This window comes from Enoplosus armatus, chromosome 2, assembly GCF_043641665.1.
Source record: "Enoplosus armatus isolate fEnoArm2 chromosome 2, fEnoArm2.hap1, whole genome shotgun sequence".
Classification (NCBI taxonomy): Eukaryota; Metazoa; Chordata; class Actinopteri; order Centrarchiformes; family Enoplosidae; genus Enoplosus; species Enoplosus armatus.
In genome coordinates, this window is record NC_092181.1 from 22,160,099 (window position 1) to 22,180,689 (window position 20,591).

The 20,591-nt window shown below is 41.3% G+C and overlaps 3 protein-coding genes across 3 annotated transcripts in view; all 3 read left to right on the forward strand.

Moving 5' to 3' along the window:
- tmem131l (transmembrane 131 like) overlaps positions 1 to 10,388 on the forward strand; it is a 33,710-nt gene extending 23,322 nt beyond the window's left edge. Inside the window, exons 12-33 of the mRNA XM_070916038.1 lie at positions 11 to 155; positions 338 to 508; positions 601 to 670; positions 781 to 904; positions 1,011 to 1,080; positions 1,193 to 1,302; positions 1,442 to 1,511; positions 1,731 to 1,864; positions 2,453 to 2,595; positions 2,717 to 2,903; positions 3,205 to 3,390; positions 3,828 to 3,977; positions 4,090 to 4,642; positions 4,795 to 4,907; positions 5,097 to 5,266; positions 5,358 to 5,567; positions 5,720 to 5,798; positions 6,274 to 6,380; positions 6,496 to 6,628; positions 7,182 to 7,252; positions 7,426 to 7,559; positions 9,868 to 10,388. Of these exons, the coding sequence (XP_070772139.1) occupies positions 11 to 155; positions 338 to 508; positions 601 to 670; positions 781 to 904; positions 1,011 to 1,080; positions 1,193 to 1,302; positions 1,442 to 1,511; positions 1,731 to 1,864; positions 2,453 to 2,595; positions 2,717 to 2,903; positions 3,205 to 3,390; positions 3,828 to 3,977; positions 4,090 to 4,642; positions 4,795 to 4,907; positions 5,097 to 5,266; positions 5,358 to 5,567; positions 5,720 to 5,798; positions 6,274 to 6,380; positions 6,496 to 6,628; positions 7,182 to 7,252; positions 7,426 to 7,559; positions 9,868 to 10,176 (3,439 nt within the window). The 3' untranslated portion in view covers positions 10,177 to 10,388. The remainder of the gene's footprint in view (positions 1 to 10; positions 156 to 337; positions 509 to 600; positions 671 to 780; positions 905 to 1,010; positions 1,081 to 1,192; positions 1,303 to 1,441; positions 1,512 to 1,730; positions 1,865 to 2,452; positions 2,596 to 2,716; positions 2,904 to 3,204; positions 3,391 to 3,827; positions 3,978 to 4,089; positions 4,643 to 4,794; positions 4,908 to 5,096; positions 5,267 to 5,357; positions 5,568 to 5,719; positions 5,799 to 6,273; positions 6,381 to 6,495; positions 6,629 to 7,181; positions 7,253 to 7,425; positions 7,560 to 9,867) is intronic.
- A 3,618-nt stretch (positions 10,389 to 14,006) lies between these two features.
- Positions 14,007 to 15,485, forward strand: LOC139290963 (toll-like receptor 2). Its single transcript, XM_070912812.1, has 2 exons — positions 14,007 to 14,323; positions 14,453 to 15,485. The coding sequence occupies exons 1-2, from the start codon at positions 14,007 to 14,009 to the stop codon at positions 15,483 to 15,485; spliced, it is 1,350 nt and encodes a 449-aa protein (XP_070768913.1).
- A 3,181-nt stretch (positions 15,486 to 18,666) lies between these two features.
- LOC139290097 (protein PERCC1-like) lies at positions 18,667 to 19,515 on the forward strand. The gene has a single exon (XM_070911795.1). The coding sequence runs from the start codon at positions 18,667 to 18,669 to the stop codon at positions 19,513 to 19,515; it is 849 nt and encodes a 282-aa protein (XP_070767896.1).
- The last annotated feature ends 1,076 nt before the right edge of the window (positions 19,516 to 20,591 follow it).

Genomic DNA, 20,591 nt, shown 5'->3' on the forward strand with positions numbered 1-20,591 from the left:
TTTTCTGCAGACGGACTGTGGGGGATTTATTCAGCCTGTTCCAGGTGAAACAAAGAGATGCAGACCAGGTGGATTTGTGGCTGACAAACTCCCTCCTCCTGCCCCTCACTGTGATGAATGTCAGCCTCTCACAGAAGCTGCAGGGAGTAATGAAGGTATGCACCACTGCCTCATGTAATGATAGGAAGCAGATCTGATTGCAGCAAACTTTCTCTTAGTTTGTGCCGAGTGAATTCTTCCATTGGCAAAGCACATCACACGTCACCCTGTTATCATAAGGATCTCAAGTTAAGGACATGACTTGACACTCATGTCTCTGCTGCCTCCTGTCTGTCAGGTGGTGAACTTCAGCGGTCCACTGATGGTTCCCCAGGGCTGCTGGCGTATCCTGTCCCTCCAGCTGCTCAGCAGGGTCCTGCCCGTGAACCAGCTGTCCACCCTGAGTCTGGACACCAGCCTGGGCACAGCCCTGCACATTCCCCTTTACTTTCACTCCACTCCTTTCAAGGTAAAATACCATCTCTGATGGCTAGTTAGTAGTGTATTGGGTTGGGGTCAGTATACAGGATCGGATGTGGTAATAGGTGATGTGTCTGTCAGCAGGGGGAAGTGGTTTTTGAGGCGGAACGAGAGTGTGGACGACCTTGCCCACTCAGATTGTCTGAAACAGGTGAGACATGGCACCTCATAACCACTTGTGTGAGTGAAAAAGTCATTATCTGATTTTATTTATTTTTTTATTGTTTGTTTATTTATTTTCTTCCTCTAATGTCCCATCAGGTCGTTCAGAGTGGCAACGTTCCCTCCTCCCAGACTTTTTCTCTTCGTCTTGGGCTACAGACAGCAAACTGGCTGCTGAGCTCTGTTCTCGATGGCAGAGCCACAAAGACAAACTGCCTTGCAGGTCAGTCTTATATGCAACACAACACTGTTTTTCGTGCCATTGTGTGTCTTGTAATCCTTACACACCACTAACAGCATTAACCATGTAAATCCTTTTTTCTCCTCAGGTGGCCCAGACTCCCTGTAGAGACGTCCTTTCCTCTGGACTTTGGTGCTACACCCGTGAATGAGAGCAAGGTGGGCAACAATTAATGACTCCTGTACAAAAAATGGTGTAAATATGTTTTTTAAAGCTGGACTTTGTGTCATTTGTCTGCAGCAAAAAAGAAACCTTTTGTTTTTGTTTCAGGTGAAAACGTTCATGCTGAAGAATCCTTCCTCTTCAGTAGTTTCTGTAGAGATTCGGATCCTCTCCCTGTACCCTGCCCCCCTGGAGGCTCTGGACCTACTAACCAAATGGTACGCTGTCAAGAGTATACGTTTGATATTGCAGAGACTTATTCAACTGTTGTTGTTTTGTGCCTTGGCATTTTGAAGCATTGTACCTTATTGCTCCAGCTCTAATTGATTTGTCTGTTTTCTCTTTTTTGATTGGCAGGTTTAATATCAGCCCCCTCTCTGTCAACATCAGCACTACAGAGTTTTCTCTGTTGGCTTCTCCCCCCAAGGTAAATCCCAAGAATGCTCCAGGGAAATAAAGTTGTGGCACTGTTTAATCTTTTTGTATTTATTAATTGCTTTTCGGCTCTCAACATGTAATACTTATCTAACTTGATCGATTCATTCATTCAACGCATGTATAACACTGTCATTGTTGTGCTTCAGTCTTGCCTATGTTGCTGTCCTTTCCAAACCTCTTTTGCCTCTTCCTGTGTGTTTGCGTGCAGGCGGGTGAGAATGTGGAGGACATAACAGGAGAGGGTGTCCTGCGTCTGCTGCTGCAGCCCTGGGAGGCCAGAGAAGTTGCTGTGGTCTTTACTCCCTCTGAACACAAACCCACCACTACCATTCTCATCATCAGGTACTGATTCATATCAGTAGGATGAGTCTGTTGAGGCCTTTTTAAATGTGTGTCTTCAGGTTTCATAACAGCAGAGAGTTTTTGAAGTTTGGAAGAGATATTTCGCAATAGTGAAGAGTTTCATAAACATTTTTCACAACAGACATTTTGACTTAGGAGGTGTCATAGTAGGAATAGTAGTAACAGATGTTACTAATGACATTTACAATGGCTCTGTTCTGTTCTGGCACAATACTAGGATTTTATTATTTACACCTGTGCGTTTCCCACTGTGACATCTCAAAATGGCGTCCTTGGAAAAAGGCCTATTGCCTACCAATTTCCGGGCATCTGCTTTCCTGGTTAAGTGCATTTCATTATGTATCACAGTAACTCTAAAAACTTTCTGATAAATATATTTATATATATGCATTTTGATTTAGTACAGGGTAAAATAGCCTAAAATTGTTGAATATTAGTTGAACTTTGATTCCTTCATCGCAAATGCTGCTCATTTTTTAAATTAAAGCATGTTTTTGTCAAGCATGTTGTGTGCACTGTCAGTTCTGTGAATCATGGTCTTGGTTTGTCTCTTTAACTGTGTTTCAGGAACAACCTGACGGTGTTTGACATGATGGCGGTGCAGGGCCACGGGGCCAAAGAGCTGCTAAGAGTCGGAGGCAAACTGCCCGGTTCAGGAGCCTCCCTGCGCTTCAATGTTCCTCAATCAACTCTAATGGAGTGTCGTGACGGTGAGATTAATGTTTAAACTTCATATCACTACATGACTGTTGAGCAATAAAGTTTAGCGGTACAGAATGATAAGGCAATTCAACGAACAAATGGCTAAAGGTTGCTGCTTGTCACTCCTAGGCCTGCGCAACAACAAGCCGCTGTTCGCCATCAGAAAGAGTTTCAAGGTGGAGAATGCAGGAGAGCTTCCTCTGACCGTCATGTCAATGAATATAAATGGATATAAGTGTCAGGGATTTGGCTTTGAGGTCTTGCAGTGTCACCCCTTCAGCCTCGACCATAACACCTCCTCTGAGATCACCATCGCGTAAGTGGATTTCAAGCCTGCTTTATTGGTTTACAGTGGATTTCTGCTGTTGTCACTTAATTTTTGTAATGTTGTCATTTAACTTTACATTGCTGCACATTAGTTGGTGTTAAAATTGACATTTTTATTCCCGGTGGCTGTGCCCACATCTGCTTACTCATTTTCTACTTTCTCTCTTCCTCTTTTACATCTTTGTGCAATATGTTCTAATTATACCTTCCTCTTCCTGTTCTGTCTCTCCTCCACTCTTTCTACGTCCATTTCTTTGTCTCTCGCTGTCTCTACCTTTCTGTGTCGTCAGGTTCACCCCAGACTTCACCTCATCCTGGGTGATCCGGGACCTCACCCTGGTGACATCACGCGGCACCTCTTTCCCTTTCACCCTCAATGTGACGCTGCCCCACCACATGTTGCCTCTCTGCGCTCAGGTGGTTCCTGGCCCCAGCTGGGAGGAAACTTTTTGGGTGGTCACCCTCCTCTTCACATGGTTAGTACCTTTTAAGTAACTGTGAGGTCAATATCCCCTCCACAAGACTTAAAAAAAAAAGCTTCATATCTGCTCCCTCCTCCATTGAGTTTCAGAGTCTATTAATATGCAAATATAGAGATACCACACCTACCACTGTTTGTACAATTACTCTGTTTTGAACATGATAACTATCTAACATGATGAAGAAGAAAAAATACAGTCTCAGAAACCACAAATATCAGTTAAAAGTAGTGTTTTTATGGAGGGGCCAGGGAAAGAAAAGGGACCAGTGATGGTCCTTTACTGGTTAGAGGTGGACATTATTATCAGAGAAACATTATTCTAATATAAGTTGAACTATTCACAGTAGTAAGTCATTGTTGTCTAGTTTTTGGGTGTGTATCGGTGGTGTAACACATTGTCAGATGCTCTGATAATATCGGTTTGTGTTGCAGCTTCTCCCTGTTTGGTGTGTGTCTGATGGCCTTCCACCAGGCCCAGTATATCCTGAATGAGTTCTCCACACCCAGCATCAGGAGCAACCACAACTCTGTCCTGTCCCGGGATAACGGCCCCGTCAATAACATCACACCCAATGGAGTAAAGTATGTCCAGAGACATTTTACTATTTGCATGACAGACAAATGCTGCAGATGGATTCTTTTATGTTTTTGTGTTAAAATACTTTAATTTGTCATTTCTGTGTCTTGTGTGCAGTAAAACAAAGGGCAGTTGTAAGAGCTATGTGGACACCTGTCACACCTCAGACAAAGGTAAAGGGCGTGGCTCTCCAGCCTTGGCCAACAGCCCCGCCCCGCGTCCTCAATCGTCAAAGAGAGGCTCCTCAATCACCCCGTGCCAACCACAAAAGAAACACAAGGTTTCACTCTATTACACCAAATACAAATCCAGCTTGTCCACAGCAGCGGCTGGTGCTGTGATGATGGATGAAGAGCTTGAAGACCTGACAGCGGACGCTCCCCTGACCCCAGACTCCGACGTCTGCAACAACAACGAACCAGCTTTCATCAGTGAGCTGGATAAAAAGACATCCTCAGACTTTAAAGAAGACCCCCACAGCACTATAGAAGATAGAGTCCCAGCTGCAGTTATGTTTCCCATGGAAATGCCTGCTGGTTTCCCAGATAACGTCACATTGAGTCCAGGACCTAGACCAGGCCTGTTACTGTGCAGTCCTGTAGAGAAGAGCTGCACTGAGCACTATGCAGAGAAGATCGACTCTGAGAAAAGGGACAGTTCTGAAGTGGAGGTAAGGAAGGTGCTGAAACTATGCAAGCACTTATTTGATTAAATTTGATGTCTTGGTAATTGATTCAGGTATTTTGCAAAGCTTGTAATTGAATGGCTTCCAATTTTATAAAAAACAACTATCATTGCTTCGTTTTTTTTTTCTCTCTCCAGCTGAAAGAAGATGGCAAAGGCCAGAAAAAGAAAGCACAGAGCGCAGAGACTGGCACTGCATCAGGAAATAATAAGGGAAAGAGGAGTCGCAGGAAGACAGAAAATGTCTCCAGGTAGACCTCACCTGTATTTTCATCCATGAATCAACTTACATTTATTCTGATATTCTATAGTAAAATACCACATGATCCATATTGTGTAACATTTAAAAAGTGACCAAAGAGCTACATCAAAAAGCAGTGAAACTAAACATGACAGTAAGATAATGTGCTATCATTCTTTCCGGCTGATTATTGCCCTAGTGCTCCTGAGCACAATGTTGTAGTGATGCCTGAGAGGGAGAAAGAACCTGATTGGAAAACAGCAGACTGTAACATCAGTGGAACCCGCAATAGGAACCGCTGCTGCAACGGATCCAAGCCAGAAGCACCAAAGCCTGGACTGAGTGCTGAGAGTCCCCTCAAACAGAATGGTGAGCGTCCCCCCGACCCATCACAGTTCTCTGCAGCTTTACTAACTCAACAACACTTGATTTTAATCTCACCGACCTTGTTAATGTCCAGCAGGTGTGTGTCCTGCTCGCACTCGACGGAAGTGCACTACAGAGCGTCGTGGCGGCGGAGTGTGCGAGTCGGGCTCGGACTCCGGCAGCTCATCGGGCAGCGTGAGGGCCAGCAGAGGGAGCTGGGGCAGCTGGAGCAGCGCCAGCAGCATGGAGGGAGACAAAGACCCCAGTGCCCGAACACACGCCTGCACTACCTCATCTAGAAAAAGTAAGGAGCTCGTGTGCACTACCTCATCTAGGGAAAACAACAAAGTGCATAATCGTTATGAACTGTAGCTGTAATTTTATCACAGACAAGATGGTGAATTACATAATTTTGACATTTGTGCAAACTAATTTTTGTCTTGTTGGTTTTTACAGGGGACTCTATGCAGTACAGCATCTACCCAGTAGATCGAGACTGCTACCAGACCATGAATACAAATTACAAGGCAGTCAGGTACCTCAGCAAACACACACCTAGATACAAGAACCGGCTCTGAGCCTCATCAGAAACATGCTCTTATCTTGGAATTTGTTAGCAATTGTCAGCAAAAGATGAATACTAGTTTATGTGTGTGTTAGTGTGGACATTTGGTTTTTTAAAAATCAGTGTGAATGTATTCCATATGTGGTTTGTATTGGACACTTTTTAAGTTAATTAAAACATAAGTAATAACTCATAAAATATAGTAATTTAAAATATACAGTTCTTTTGCACAGGAATGTTTTAGTGTTTCTATTGCCACAAAATATTAATTTTGAAGACTAGATTAGATTTTACTCAAACTTTTTTATGTTTCTGTTTATCAATTTTGCGTCATGGCCAAGCCACTGATGAAAATATTTGGATTATAATTAAAGAGCTTATGGAAAATAAACAATTGGGTTTTTTATCCGTTCCCTGTTTAACTTGTGACCTAATCTCCGTCCAGCATGAACAGCTTGTATCGTAAAGACCAGTGCCAAAGCCCAGATCCCACAGCGCCCAGCTTTGCCCCGAGTTTTGCTGCTGTTGCTGCAGGAGTGGACAGGAACATGGGTAAAGACTTTCATTGTAAAAACATTCATGAAAAGCAAAGTCTGAAATAAACACATGTCCAAGGTTCCTGCATTGCGTCTGGTTTCTAATGGAAAGTTGTCGTGTACTCCCTCAGACCTGACGGGTCAGTATTTGCCTGAAGAGACGTGGTCTGCTCCATCCATCCCCCTCACCAATGAGTTCAGATACAACACCACCGAAGCTCTGCCCTACATACCTCAGCCAGCAACCACGGCGGCGTACAATGGGTAGGTGTTTAATGCATGTTTGTTAAAACTCTACTACTAATAACAGTCTTTATATTAACAATGAATCAATTGACGATCTGTAATGTGAAAGGTTTCACTTAGACACATTCAGCACCAAACAGCAGACAGACAGTTAGTGACAAGCTTATAAAGACAGTTGGACATTGAACAACCTGAAGAGACAGATATTTTCCTCAGGGGTTGGTGGAGACTGAAACAAAGCAAATAAGAGAGTGAATATTGGACACATGGATGCTAATGTTGTGTCTGCTGGATGTGAAAGTACGATATTGTTTACTAACGTTAGCCACAACCACGTTATGTTAGGCTCCGTAATTCTTCTGACCCCAAAGTGCCCTAAGTTTACTGTGGGAGGAGAATGAGAAACTGGACAGAGAATGTGTGCATCCCTAACTGCTTGTTAGTTAACACGTACTGTAGATCTGTCCTGGTAACTGCTACTGGTTTACAGTTTGATTAATGACCTTCCCAGTGCTGCTGTAATGTGTTTTATCTGTCCCTGTTGGATCAAATGTTTCCTCATTCCCTACAGGTTTACTTGGAGTAGTGCCAACAGCCAGTGCAACAGTCCCTACACCTACAGTGAGGAAAGCAACTACATAGGTACAAGCTCATGACATTTTTTTTTTTTTTTACACCTTAATGCAGTTATATATTTGTATTACCCTCGAAGCATTAAATAATGTGAAACTGGTACTGGAACAAGCATCGACTCTGCTTCCTTAATGTTTCTGTGGATTCAAGTTCAGCATTTGTTTGTTCCAATCATCTCGTAGGTAATGGAACATTTCCCAGTGGTTTTCCCGGTCAGGAGAGCCAGAGTGCACACGGCAGTCAGACCAGCTGGAGTGAGGAACAGCCTCAGGAATCGCCCTCAACCTGGGACACAGCAGCCTGTGTGGGCAGCAAGGTGATGAGTCGCGATACTGATCTCAGATGGTTTAAACAGGACCACGTGGTCCGGCTGCCCTCCTGCTGCAGCTAAACATTATTTATCATAGTTGCAGCCCTTCAACATCGCTCTAAATTTATTGCCTGACTAACAATTATTATCATTATTGATTACATCTGCAGATTATTTTCTCAATTAATTGTCAGAAAAGGGAAAAATGCCTATTTATAATTTAGCCCGAGGTGACATCTTCAAATGTTGTTTTTGTCCGATCAACAGTCCAAAATCCAAAGATATTCACTTTGTTCTAAACTAAAAACTAACCACTAACCAAGTGTTTGTGGTATAGACTCCTTTTCTGTTTGTTGATATTATGCATCCATCCACCAGTATACTACCTCATCAGAAGTAATGTTTTGATAATAATTAAATATTGTCATATTAAGTTTGACTAATATTGCCCAACTTCTGGCACATGAATGAACTCGAGAAGAAGAAGAAGTTTATTTCCCCAAGTGTTGTACAATTGCCCTCAAATATAGATGTACAGGATGTGCTTAAAGTTGTGTAATAATGGAAATGAAAAACGAAATGCAGCAGGTTTCGGTAACATGGCGGTTAAAATATGATATAAGTGAAGAAAACTGAAGTAACACTTCGTCTTTAAAAGTTACCCCGGTGCTGTTATAATGCTGCACTGTAAACACTAAACTGATACTAGGAGGAAACAAAGGGGAATTACAGATGCTTACAGGACTGATGTGCTGTGATTACAGTGTGGCCGCAGTAGAACTTTAGTCGTTGCATTACAAGAGCTACAGAAAAGACAATTTGGGAAATCGCACACACGACAGACACGCGAGTGTGTAACATGAAGCAGGCCAATCAGAGAGCAGGTTGCTCCCTGACAGTCAAGATCCTCATTAAGCTGCTCCCTCTCCTGTGTCCACTGAAACGTCTGTGATGCACATGTAAACTCCTAGATTTGTTGTAAAACGGGATGTTTTTTCTGTGGTTGCGTCATTTTGAAGAGCAGTTCACACACAGACACTAAAGACACCAGTGGATTTTGTTTTGTGACTCATTTAGAGGAAGTTATGAGCTCTTGTGATTGATCACTCCGCTCTCCATGTCTAAATGAGGAACAGCAGCTTCTGGCGTTAATAGACTGGGGGGGGGGGGGATTATGAACTCCTCTTTTGTTTGCTGCTTCTTTTTTGCACTATGAACTCCTTTTGTTTGCTGCTTCTTTTTTGCACAGCTGTATAGTGAAGATCTGATAAAGATGATATTACCAGCTAATATTGGTATTTGTGTGTATTTTAGCTTGTGTGCAAAAAGAAATTGCAGCACATAAATGACCTGTAAGCTGTAAATGTTTTTATTATTTTTTTTGATTTTAGTTTAATACATTTTTGTTGAAATTGCATTTTTAATTGATTTTTCAGTGTGGTTTTCAAAAGTTACTATTAATCAGTAATAGTTTGACAACTGTAAAATATATTACTGCAGGACAAATCTTTCCAAAAGTGCCCAAAATATTTGTGCCCAAAAATGGTATGTTAACCAATTGGCTGATATATTACCAGATCTTTTATTAATAAATTATTAATTTAAAAATGTTTTTATATTATGTCTCAAATATTCCAGTATCTGTCCGGTTTAATACCATGAGGTGATAATTGCAGTAATTGACATTTAAACAGACATCAAACAATGAGGAATCACATTTTAGCCAACATACCTACATACGACTGCACAATAAAATACATTTCTAAATCATAAATGTTACATGCAGCATGTTACATCTACTGCGTCTTGACAACAGATGTAGAAAAATATTCCTGTGTTCTTGCATGGTTGAGTCAGGTACTGTAGGCAAGTTCCAGGGCAGAAAGTACATTCTTTAATAAAGGAAAGCAGGCATGCAACAAAACTCCCTGGATTTGAAAAGTGGACATTGTGGTTAAATGGCGTACGTCTTAACCACTTGCCGCTACGACACCCGAAGAAAGGGTTTTGGTTTTTTTTTTGGACGAAGATGATTAGAAACCTTGCCGTCTTGACTAGAGCGTGAAGGTAATTTTATTTTAGCTGCAAAGGAGAGAAAAGGCTGAGAAACGACAGCCAGGTCATCACTGCAGAGAACAGGCAGCCACATGGTCGATGGTAGCAGAGCACAGTGGCAGGTAAGGTTAGAAAATGTCGTGCGAGTGCAACACTGAGATACGACTTCTTCAGACAGCTTTGGACAGCACACAAACCAGCTAGAATCAGCAGAGAAAGTGCTAAAAGCTAATGTGTCTCTCTCACACGTCCTCCACAGCCATACTTCTCGGGTACCCGCAGTCTATCCCCCATGTCCAGTCTGTTTGGATCCATCTGGACGCCCCAGAGCGAGCCCTACCAGAGCCACTTCCAACCTGAGCGGTCAGCCCCGATGTCCCCCGTGTCCCCCATCACCCCGCCTCATTCTCCCTTCAGTCGGGAGCCAGAGGCGAGGTGCGCACCGATCCAGTACAGCAGCTTCAACCCGTTCGGCCCGCACATGAACCTGGACATATGGAACTCTTCGTCCAACCGCAGCTCCAACTCACAACTCTCCAACGACTCCGGCTACTGTGGAGACGTTTGAAATAAAAAACAAAAACGGCAGACCTTAAGAATAATTGCAAAAATATAAAAACATTGATATGTAAAAGAAAGGAAATAAAAATGAATGTTCTTTTATCATTAATGGGGAAAATGTGAATATTCCTTTTCTTTTATGTTCCCATTTTCAAATGTTAAATGTTGTGAAAGGTTAAGCATTTGTTGTATATTTTTCTAGATGTTTTGCAGTTTTGATCATAGAAAATAAAAAAAAAGGTTTTGTACTTGAAGTCAGTCTTTCTTTAATTTCATAATGTAGTATTTAACTTGCGTCTATCCTTATGTCTGCCTTTCTTTCTTGGCTGCCATCTTTGACTATTTCAACACTTTTTGAGCTCACAAGGCTTTTGGTTTGCTGGCTGAGCTTTTGTTTTTAACAAGAGCAAAAACCAAAGTGGCTTGTAAGTAGCACCTCCCATGGTCCCTGCGTTAATGTAAAATACATATAGACACGTTGGCAGGCTTGCAGGTTAAAAAAGAGCGGTCCAAATTTGATGCAGCAGAAGCTGCTGAGTTATAATTGTTATTTTGGGTCAAAAACACTGGATCCTACATTTAGTTTGATTCTGTCATAAACGACAAACACGCAACTAAATTAGGAAAGAAGAAAATAATTTCCCATAATGTAGCTTAAAAATGTGTCATCCTGTCTTGAAATGCAGAGTTATATCTGTTCAAAATAACACATATATAACGCTGATGACATCACCTGAGTGACTGATCACCTGAGTTTTACTCCTTATGACAATTATGTTTAGTGGACAGTCGTGGAGTTCCCCTTTAATGTCCACAACAATTTAATAAAAGCTTTCAGGTGGAAATTTGTATTTGTCCTAGGATTTATGGTCAGGGGAATATCAACAACACATTTCAAAGCAATCTGGCTGTTTGTGGCCGTTCTCCAGATACCTTTTCGTAAACCAAGTGTTGGTCAAGTTAAGTAGTTGTTAAAATACTTAGAACTTACTGTATACTTGTTCTGGACAGACAGACAGACAGATGGCTTAATGTTGTTAGCAAAAAAAAGAAAAACTGACCAGATAGAACTACTTAAAGTTATTCAATAACAATAATAATATAATACATTCATTTATTTTGATCCTTTCAAAACAGAGTTACAAATCAGAGTCAGAAATTACACAAAGTGCTTAACAGTAAAAACAAATAATAAAGGTAAAATATGCATATTTCAATACAGTACATCCATCAATCAGTTGTTTATACCCACTTCCCCTGTGCAGGGTCAAGAGGAGCTGCAGCCTCTCAAACATGCAGACGCATTCACATTCACACCTACAGGCAGTTCAGAGTCTAACTGATGCATCTAGCTTGGTAAGTGAGGCTGGTTTGTTTTGTCTCTCAGCCACAATAAAGACGCTTTCATGCGTTCATTTATTTCTCCTTTTCGCCTTTGAGAATAAATATTTTGTTCAGATAAAAGATAAAAGAGTGCCCATTAGTCGTGTAGCAACCTGACAGAAAACTCTCTCCTGAACTGTGAAACCAAACAAACCAAACCAACAACTCAAGTGTTGTTGGTGAGATTATCTCATCCCAAGGCTCTGCCGGGAAACTCATTTTATTTCTGTCACTCTACTTCCTAATATTATGAGATATGAGGAAACAATTTGCAAACTAGAGAAGTGATGCTAAAAAGGTTTGAATCAGTGAGTTGTGACTCTGTCCTGCTGCGACTGTCGAAGACGGACAAGACACTTCAGCTGCAAGTAAGACGCAGAGACTCATCAAGGTACTTTATTTTATTCATTGCTTTATTTTCAGTCCTCTGTCATGCTTTACTGCTTTACAGAGTTTGGAGTGTGCTGCTGGACTAATTATAGACTGTTGTTTTTGTTTCATTATAGATAATAAAAAGTCAAATTTTAAAAAGTTATTATAAATTGATTCATTTCATGTGTTTAAATGATGCATTTAAAAACTCAACAATAAAAAATATCAACAAAACAAAACTTAAATGCCTTTTTAACATAATTTTGCAGGTCTGTTTGAAATTCTCATTAATGCATAATTTAGATACAGAATCAACAACATACAGCGCAGTACAATGTTGAGCAGCATTAAGTATAAAATGCAAATTTAAATCATATAATTGCTTTTTTTTAAATTAATCACTTCATGAATTGATTTTATACCATGGCCATAGAGAATTTCCAATACTGATTGGCTGGCAGGTGTGGGTTATTTTCCAGAAACCGAACAGGATAACCGGACACCTATGACGCAGCTGTTCACCATTTTAAATCAATGTGCCAGTATTAAACTGTAGGTAGTCTGTGTTATTTATAACAACAAAACAGATACAGTAAATATATTGTCATTGAGAACCACACAAATGTAATTTAAACTTGTTTAATATTTGCTTGAGTCTGGCCAGCGGATCGAACGATGTGTCGGGTATCATCCTTTAAGAACTTCGATCACACACTCCAAACTCCATAAGAAGACATTTTGACTTGTCACAGATGGAAAAGCGCAGGTGTAAATAAAAAAATGAATGATGGCTGGTTTCCATTCAGGGTCCTGGTTTTGTACATGCAGGTTCACTGTCACACTGTCATGACTCACTGGAACACTTGAATAGAAAACAGCAGAAATAGAAATCATTAATGTTATTAGTTACACCTGTGCTTTACCTACTGTGGTCCTGCTGTGAAAAAGGCCACTATTTTAGTGAGCAGGATGATGAAGGCTTTTCTCTATGGTATAATTACCCAAAATGCCTTTAGGAAGGACGTCAGACAGCATCGGTTTAATTCACAACATTCATTTGCATATTTTTATATTTATCTCAGATGGCGTAGGGGTAGTTTGGTAAATATGATCACGTGTACATCCTCTTATTAGATGGTTGGTTTTCTTTTCTTTTGTGTTTTATAGGGACTCAAGATGAGAATCCTGACATTTCTCACGTTGGTCCTTCTGCTGACGCATCAAAGCCTCTCGCTCTCCAGACCACAGTGTCACGGCTGTGACCAAACATCCTGTAACTGCTCGAGACAAGACCTGATGAAAGTCCCTGAGGCCCCCTCAAAGCTCATCACTGAACTCGATCTTTCCTTCAACAGACTGGAGACAATAATGGACAATGACTTTGTTGCATATGCAAGTTTACAGTCTTTGTTCGTGAATAACAACAGAATCAAAACAATCCAGAAGCAAGCATTTGTCCCACTGACTAATTTGGAGAAATTGGACTTGTCCTTAAACAGACTGGATACGTTGTCTGCTGAATGGTTTGAGAACCTTTCTTCTCTTCAGTACTTAAATCTTTTGGGGAACAGAAATAATATGTTGGGTCAGGGCAATCTTTTCCAGCCACTGAAGAGATTAAAGACCCTACATTTTGGAGGACCCTACCTTAAATCTGTCAGAAAAAGTGACTTTTCTGGCCTCAATGGTCTTGAAGAGGTTGTTTTTGATGGACAGAATCTGCAAGTCTATGAAGAAGGAAGTTTGAGACAAATCGGGCCAATTAAACATCTAACACTTGGTCTGAATGGTCCGTTTCAGAGTAATCAAGCGCTCTTAGGAGATATACTGTCTGATGTTGTACACCCAAACACAACCCTGACATTCACTGACACATGGTTCTTCACAGAGTATCAAATGTTCCCGTTTAAAGTGGCCTCAGACAGCGGAACAACAAAAGTTATTTTTAAAAATGTTAACATTACGGTTGCAGCTTGTATTGCACTTCTAAAACAGCTGTCAGACTCGAATATAACTATGTTGACACTTGAAGATACAAAATTCTTCTTGGGTTATTTGAGTGACATTACATTTCCCCCAAACATGAAACATTTGGAGACTGTTGTCCTCAAAAACATTGATGTCCCTCAGTTCTACAATTTCCCAGCCTTCCTTTTCCTGCAACCTCTTCTGAAAGTGGTGCGACGTTTGACTGTGCTAAACTGCAAGCTGTTCGTCCTTCCTTGTGAATCCACTGCCGCACTCTCAAAGCTTGAGTATATGGACATCAGTGACAACATTTTGACTGATCTGGCCCTCAGCCAAATGATGTGCGATGGCAAAGGTGGTCTTTGGAGTCTGCAAACCATCAATATCAGCAGGAATCACCTGCTGTCAATCAACAGCCAGCTCTTCACCAAACTAGACAGGCTTGAGAACATTGACCTGAGTGGAAATGTGTTTCATAGGATGCCTGAGACTTGTTACTGGCCGCCAAGTCTCCGATTCTTAAACCTTTCATCAACGCTTTTAACAAAAGTGACCGCTTGTTTGCCAGTGAGTTTACAAATCCTCGATGTGTCAGACAATGACTTGACGACGTTCAACATCGAACTACCTTTTCTCACAGAGTTATACATCTCTGGCAACAAGCTCAGAAGTTTGCCAGATGGAGGTACATACCCTGGTCTCGCATTTCTGTCCATTCAGAACAACAACTTACTGACGCTCAGCCGTAATAATCTAAACGATTATAATAACCTGACGATTCTGGAGGCTGGCGCTAACACGTATGTCTGCTCATGTGACTTTGTAGCGTTCATGTCAAGCAACTCGACAAATCATCGCGTCACAATTGGAGATGAATTCAAGTCGTACACCTGCATCTCCCCTGACGCAGTGAGAGGAACCAGCGTGGCAGACGCGAGGTTGTCAGTGTTTGAGTGCCACGCGGCTTTAGCTTTCACTTTACTCTGCTCAGGCATCCTGGCGGTGTTTCTGCTCGTCGCAGGTTTGTGTCACAAATTCAGCGTTGTGTGGTATATCAAGATGACGTGGGCCTGGCTGAGAGCTAAGAGGAAGCCAAAGTTAAAAAAGGGAGAGCTCGAGTATGACGCCTTTGTGTCCTACAGTGAAATGGACTCTGGTTGGGTGGAAGCACACCTGGTCCCGGAGCTCGAGCAGGCCGAGCCTCCTCTCCGGCTCTGCCTCCACAAGAGAGACTTTATTCCTGGAGGCTGGATCTTGGACAACATTATGGACGCCATAGAGAAGAGTCACAGGACTCTGTTTGTCCTTTCGCAGCACTTTGTCAGGAGTGAATGGTGCAAGTACGAGCTGGATTACACCCATTTCAGATTGTTCGACATAAACGACGATGCAGCTGTGCTGATTCTGTTGGAGCCCATTGACCAAAAGACCATCCCCAAAAAGTTCTGTAAGCTGCGGAGGGTCATGAACTCCAGGACGTACCTGGAGTGGCCGGATGATGACAACCAGATCCCCAGGTTCTGGCAAAGCTTGAGAGCAGCTATTGAAACACCTGAGAAGGAGAATGAAAATTTCGCTATGGACTTAATGTAGTGTTCTGCTTTTTTAAAATCTGTAACTTTCCGTGTTTTTAAGAGTTGCATAAATGTGGCAAAAGCCGAAGAATGGATCGTCTCAATAAAATATCTGTGCTTAGCCTTTTCGGTCATACATTGTGCCTCCTCAATATTTGTCGTATCCATTCATTCTTTTAACTGAAATTGTGTTTCTATACTACTAATTTGTTGTGACAATTACATTTTGTGAGGAAGTATAAGTGCTGCCTGGATTATGTTTCCTGGTTACATTTATTCACCCCACGTCGTAGAGAGGTGGTTGGGTTGTATTGTTGGACATGTCAGCCCTCGCATGCTGTAACTGAGGCCACTTGATGTGTTCTTTCAATTCAAAATTACTCAGCAAAAAGACATTTTTAAACACGTGAATTCACGTCAACACATGAAAGCATGTTTTGTAACACAAGAAGTTTTGTAAAACAGTTAAGAAAAAGAGTTAACATAAAAAATGTATTTAACAGAACAAATCACAAAAAGAGTCACATTTTGTTCATTAATCATTAATCCCATATGAAACAATGTTTATATGAAATACTAAGTTTGTACAAACTGCTGAACTACTGTTGTTACATCTATTCATTTCAAATATTTTTGCATGTGTGTTAATTTGTTATATGTATGTAATATGTAGAACGGCCTCCTAATCTTCAACATGTAAACAAACTTACCTACTAAAAATGATTCATTATTTCAAAAAGCTGGTGTCTGAAACATTGATTTAATCATTGTAGCTGGAATGATTTTGCTTAATACTCTCAAATTATTATGATTAAATTCACATATAAGACAAATCCATGTGTGTGTGTGTGTGTGTGTCCATGTGCTTGTGTGCCTAAAAGTGTGTGTAATTCATTGTCAGGCTCTTGAGAGCTGACATATTGCCGCTATTGATCTTTAGTCCTAAAATCAACACAGAAGCCTGGATACTGATGACAGGCAGGCCAGGGGAGTCAGGGCGTCCTGATAACACACACACACTAACACACAAACACACATTAATGCTCAACATGCACATAAACAGAAGCACATGCACATATTTACAGAGTTACAGATGTCTGTAAAGGTCAGTAAAATGTGCAGGACTTAATCAGTGAGACTTAAAATTATCAAATCATTGCTTCCATGATTGACACGTTACATGTTCTGTGTTATCTGCAGCAACGTAAACCGACGTGACTTCATCTCCCAAAAGCAACATGGCATTTATAAACAGTGTATACTTAATATTGTGCTGCTCAACATTGTTCAACTCCACTGCACTTTATTTTAGTTGTAATTAAAATCTCAACGCTTTCAAAGAGATTTAAATATTTCTGGTTAAACGTTGAGGAAATGCAAATAAGTATAAAATTGCATTTTCATTGGATGAAATGATGTAGTCGTAAAAACATCTGTGTCTCGTTTCAGTTTTAAAAAGCTATAGTGAAGTGTGAGAACATGCATACACTATATTTGGGTTTGTAAGAAATAAATAGGAAATAATATTCGTAGTAGATGTAGAAAACAGAAGAAGATTTATTTATTATATTAGATAAGTTTACTGTCTACATTTGTTGAACTTTACATTGGCTTGTCATATATACCCACATATTTTTACATAGTCTTTAATAGAAAGGTTCCTAAGTAAATACAGGTGCATAATGTTTCTTTTTCTTTTTTTTACGAAGTTATTACAAAAAAAAATTGTCTCTCTGTAACTTTAAAGCTAGCTTTGGAGCAACACTTGGGGGACGTTAAAGGATTCAGGAGGACATTGTTGCAAAACAAACCGTCTGAGTCATGTTTTTGGGAAATTAAGTGTGTGTTAAGATACACTGTATGATAAAGTTTCTTTATTCTCAGCAAAGCAAAAAGACCAAAACCAACAACGAATTGATCCCTTTTAACAAGTGTTTTCTGCGAAGCCACAGGCTGATATAACTGGAGCCATAGAGCTCCATTGTTGAACACAGACACTGTAGTTTATATTGAGTCGATCACACACACACACACACACACACACACACCTTTCTGATGCTGAAAATACTCACTAGAGCATCAAATGTGTATTGATCCGCCAGTGAAAATAGTGCCCAAACAAATGCACTATATGGCCATGTTTGAGTAACATGTTTTAGGAAAAGGAGCCTTTTTTCAAAATAAAATCATATATTTGTTTTTAAGATTAACTGGCTTTTGTGCTGATGGCTTTTTATGGGATTGTTGACAATAACAAAAATAGAAAATAATTCAAGCCTTATCCTTTAACCAGACCTTTTCTAGGATCAATGAGAGTAAAAACATGCAAAGTGCTAATCTGCTCATCGGGAGGAGTTTGTTGCTGGAGGGCACTTTCTTCTGCTCCACCACCTGATCTATTGTCACCCCTGCGTCTGTCTTCCACCAGCCTTTAAAGAGTTTCTGTTCAGCAAGTCAGTCAATAGCCACAGGTAAAACCGATGATGTGTCTGAGCATACAATCATCTTCTTTAAGATTGGATTGGCAGTTTGGGAGGTTGACGTGGGTGACTCTCATGAGTTTGATGTCGTGTCTTTATGCTTTCATGTTTTGAGGGGAGCTGTGTCTGACGAGGTTGTACTGGATCTCAGTCTGCTCATGTCAGTTCAGAGTGTTCCCCTTTAGAAGTCAAAACAGCATATGATTTGATTTCATGCTCTTTTATCCTTTAACTGGCCTGATAACAGGGACGGAAAAAAGCAATGATGTGTGTGTGTGTGTGTATAGCAACTCTCCATCATCCCCTAGCAGAGGATCCATTAGCCTTGGACCCCCTCCCTGGTTGCCCAGTGATAAAGTAAACAAAGTGTGTTTGACCAATCCGGCACGCAAATATTTGTTCTGGAAGCTGCCTCATCCGACTGGAGACACACACACGTCTGCAGCCGTGTGCTGAGGTATATATACAGTGGCAATCCTGACGGTCGAGTATTACATATACACACACATAGAGAAAAGAGGATCCATCAATGACCTGGGCCAGACCGTTCCTTGTACTTCAACACAGACTCACCTGAACCTGGTGGATGATTGCACTTAGGTAATAAAACTTTTACTTTTTCAACTAATTTCAAATGTATATCCTGTCAACAAACTGCTTACCTATCTGGTTCTTACTTCTTCTCTTCTGTCACTGTCTCTCCAGCGTTAATAATCCAACATGGCGGCGGGTGTCATCAGAAACTTCCTCATCCAGGCCTCGACTCCAGCCTACTTCCCCCTGATTTTCCAGCACTCACCGTGCAAGGAAGTTGAAGAGGAGATGCTGGAGGAAAAGCCAGAGGTGAGGGAAGATGAAGAAGACAGAGAAGTAGAGGAGGAGGAGGAGGAGGAGGAGGAGGAGGATGAAGAATCTGAAGCTCAGGAGGAAGAGGAGGAATGTTTAGAGGTGTTCTTAAACCCCGCCCACTACGCTTTGGATGTGACCACGCAGCTGCTGAGGTTTGCAGATCTCATCAGCCGTGACGTCCAGCGGTACTTTGGTCGCTGCTCTGGTGATCAAGACGCTTGTGACATCTACAGCGACTCGGTCTCCATCACGACCAGCGGGCGCCTGCGTTACTATGACGACCTGCTGAAAATCGCAAGAGCAGGAAGTCCAGAGGAGCAAGAAAACAGCTTGGTGACTTGTGCTGATGATCAAGGAGTCGGGGTTGCTAAGGGCAACACCGGTTTGGGGCCCCTGGCTGAACTGTTCGACCACAGGGGTCCGATTCAGGGCCGCAGCCGACCCATGATCAAGCGGCATCTCCCGCTCAGTTTCTGGACTGAGCCGATCCCCTGCTGCTCTCTGGTCAGTTTCAGTGACACACCTGACGCCACACACACAAACAGTGACGCGCCTTCACAGGACAGCACACACACAGACGCTGACACACACATGCACTTCAACCACAACACGCACGCCCTCGACAGCACTCAGCCGGACTTCAGCGACTTGCTGGCGAACTGGGATCCAAACCCGGAGCTCACACACACACTGACGGAGAACACACACATGCAGCATTAAACACAACAACAGCCTGCTGGGAAAAAAAGACTTTATTCATGTTCCCTTTTCAAATTAGATAGATACTTTAATAAAAAAAAAAAGAAAAACAGAAACAAATCAATATGTGTTGTGACAGTTTTTTAACTGCAGCTTATCATTTATGTGATGTGTTTTTTAAAGGGTCAGTTCACCCAAATATACACACATTTTCTCTGTTACATCTACGTAGTCATACAGACAGTGTTGTTAAACTGAATTAATTCAACAGTAAATTGCCTTTGCAGAGACAGTTTCCTAGTTACTCTGGATAATCACAGACCTCACAGTGAACTACTGTGTACTGAAGAAAGACTTCCAAACAAACAAATACTGTGGATAATCCAGAGTAACCGGGTTCCTAGAAAGACACACAGTTACTCTGCAAAAAAAAAAAACACTAAAACCCCAATAATGTTATTTTAGTCTGTAATTAAGTCCTTTAGGGTTTTTTAAACAAGTGAAAAACCTATAAATGCAGTAAAAATGTTTCAGCTTCTTTGTGATGCAATTATTTCAGGATTTTTTCTTTCTTTCTATCTTTTCTTTATTTGTTCAAGTTTAAAGAGTAACTTCCCCTGAAAATCTTGTGTTCGCTGATCGGGTTGCACTAACTGGTCTTCACTAAGCCTGGTCCAAACAGTAAAGACGGTCTTTGTTAAGACCAGTCTTCAGAATGGATTTAAAGTCGGTTGCACCAACCAAACTCAAGCCTATTCTTAACTACGCCCAATCTTAGCGATGTGAGTCCATGTGAGTGCCCCTGCATGCGTTGCTATAATTTGCGGCAACGTTATGGAGGATCAAAGAAAAAGAAATGGCCATTCATGGACACTGAGATAAGCCAGCACAAGAAAACAGTGACTGCCAAGCAGTCCAACATAATAACAACAAGAGGAGGCAGTCTTCATGCCTTGCTGCAGTGATGTACAGGTGTACTCCAGGACAGTGTGACATCACTGTTGGGTGTGGTTACAGGTACAAAGGAGCATATTTCAGATGAATATTTCGTTTTTTAATGGAAATCAACTATTTTGATTATTGATTCTATTGCAGAA

Bases quoted from the DNA above. Each gene is read 5' to 3' on its own strand.
- LOC139290963 (XM_070912812.1), top strand. From the start codon at position 14,007: ATGAAACATTTGGAGACTGTTGTCCTCAAAAACATTGATGTCCCTCAG. The intron at 14,324-14,452 runs ACTAGACAGGCT...AGTGACCGCTTG, and splicing joins AACAGCCAGCTCTTCACCAA to TTTGCCAGTGAGTTTACAAA.
- LOC139290097 (XM_070911795.1), top strand. From the start codon at position 18,667: ATGGCGGCGGGTGTCATCAGAAACTTCCTCATCCAGGCCTCGACTCCA.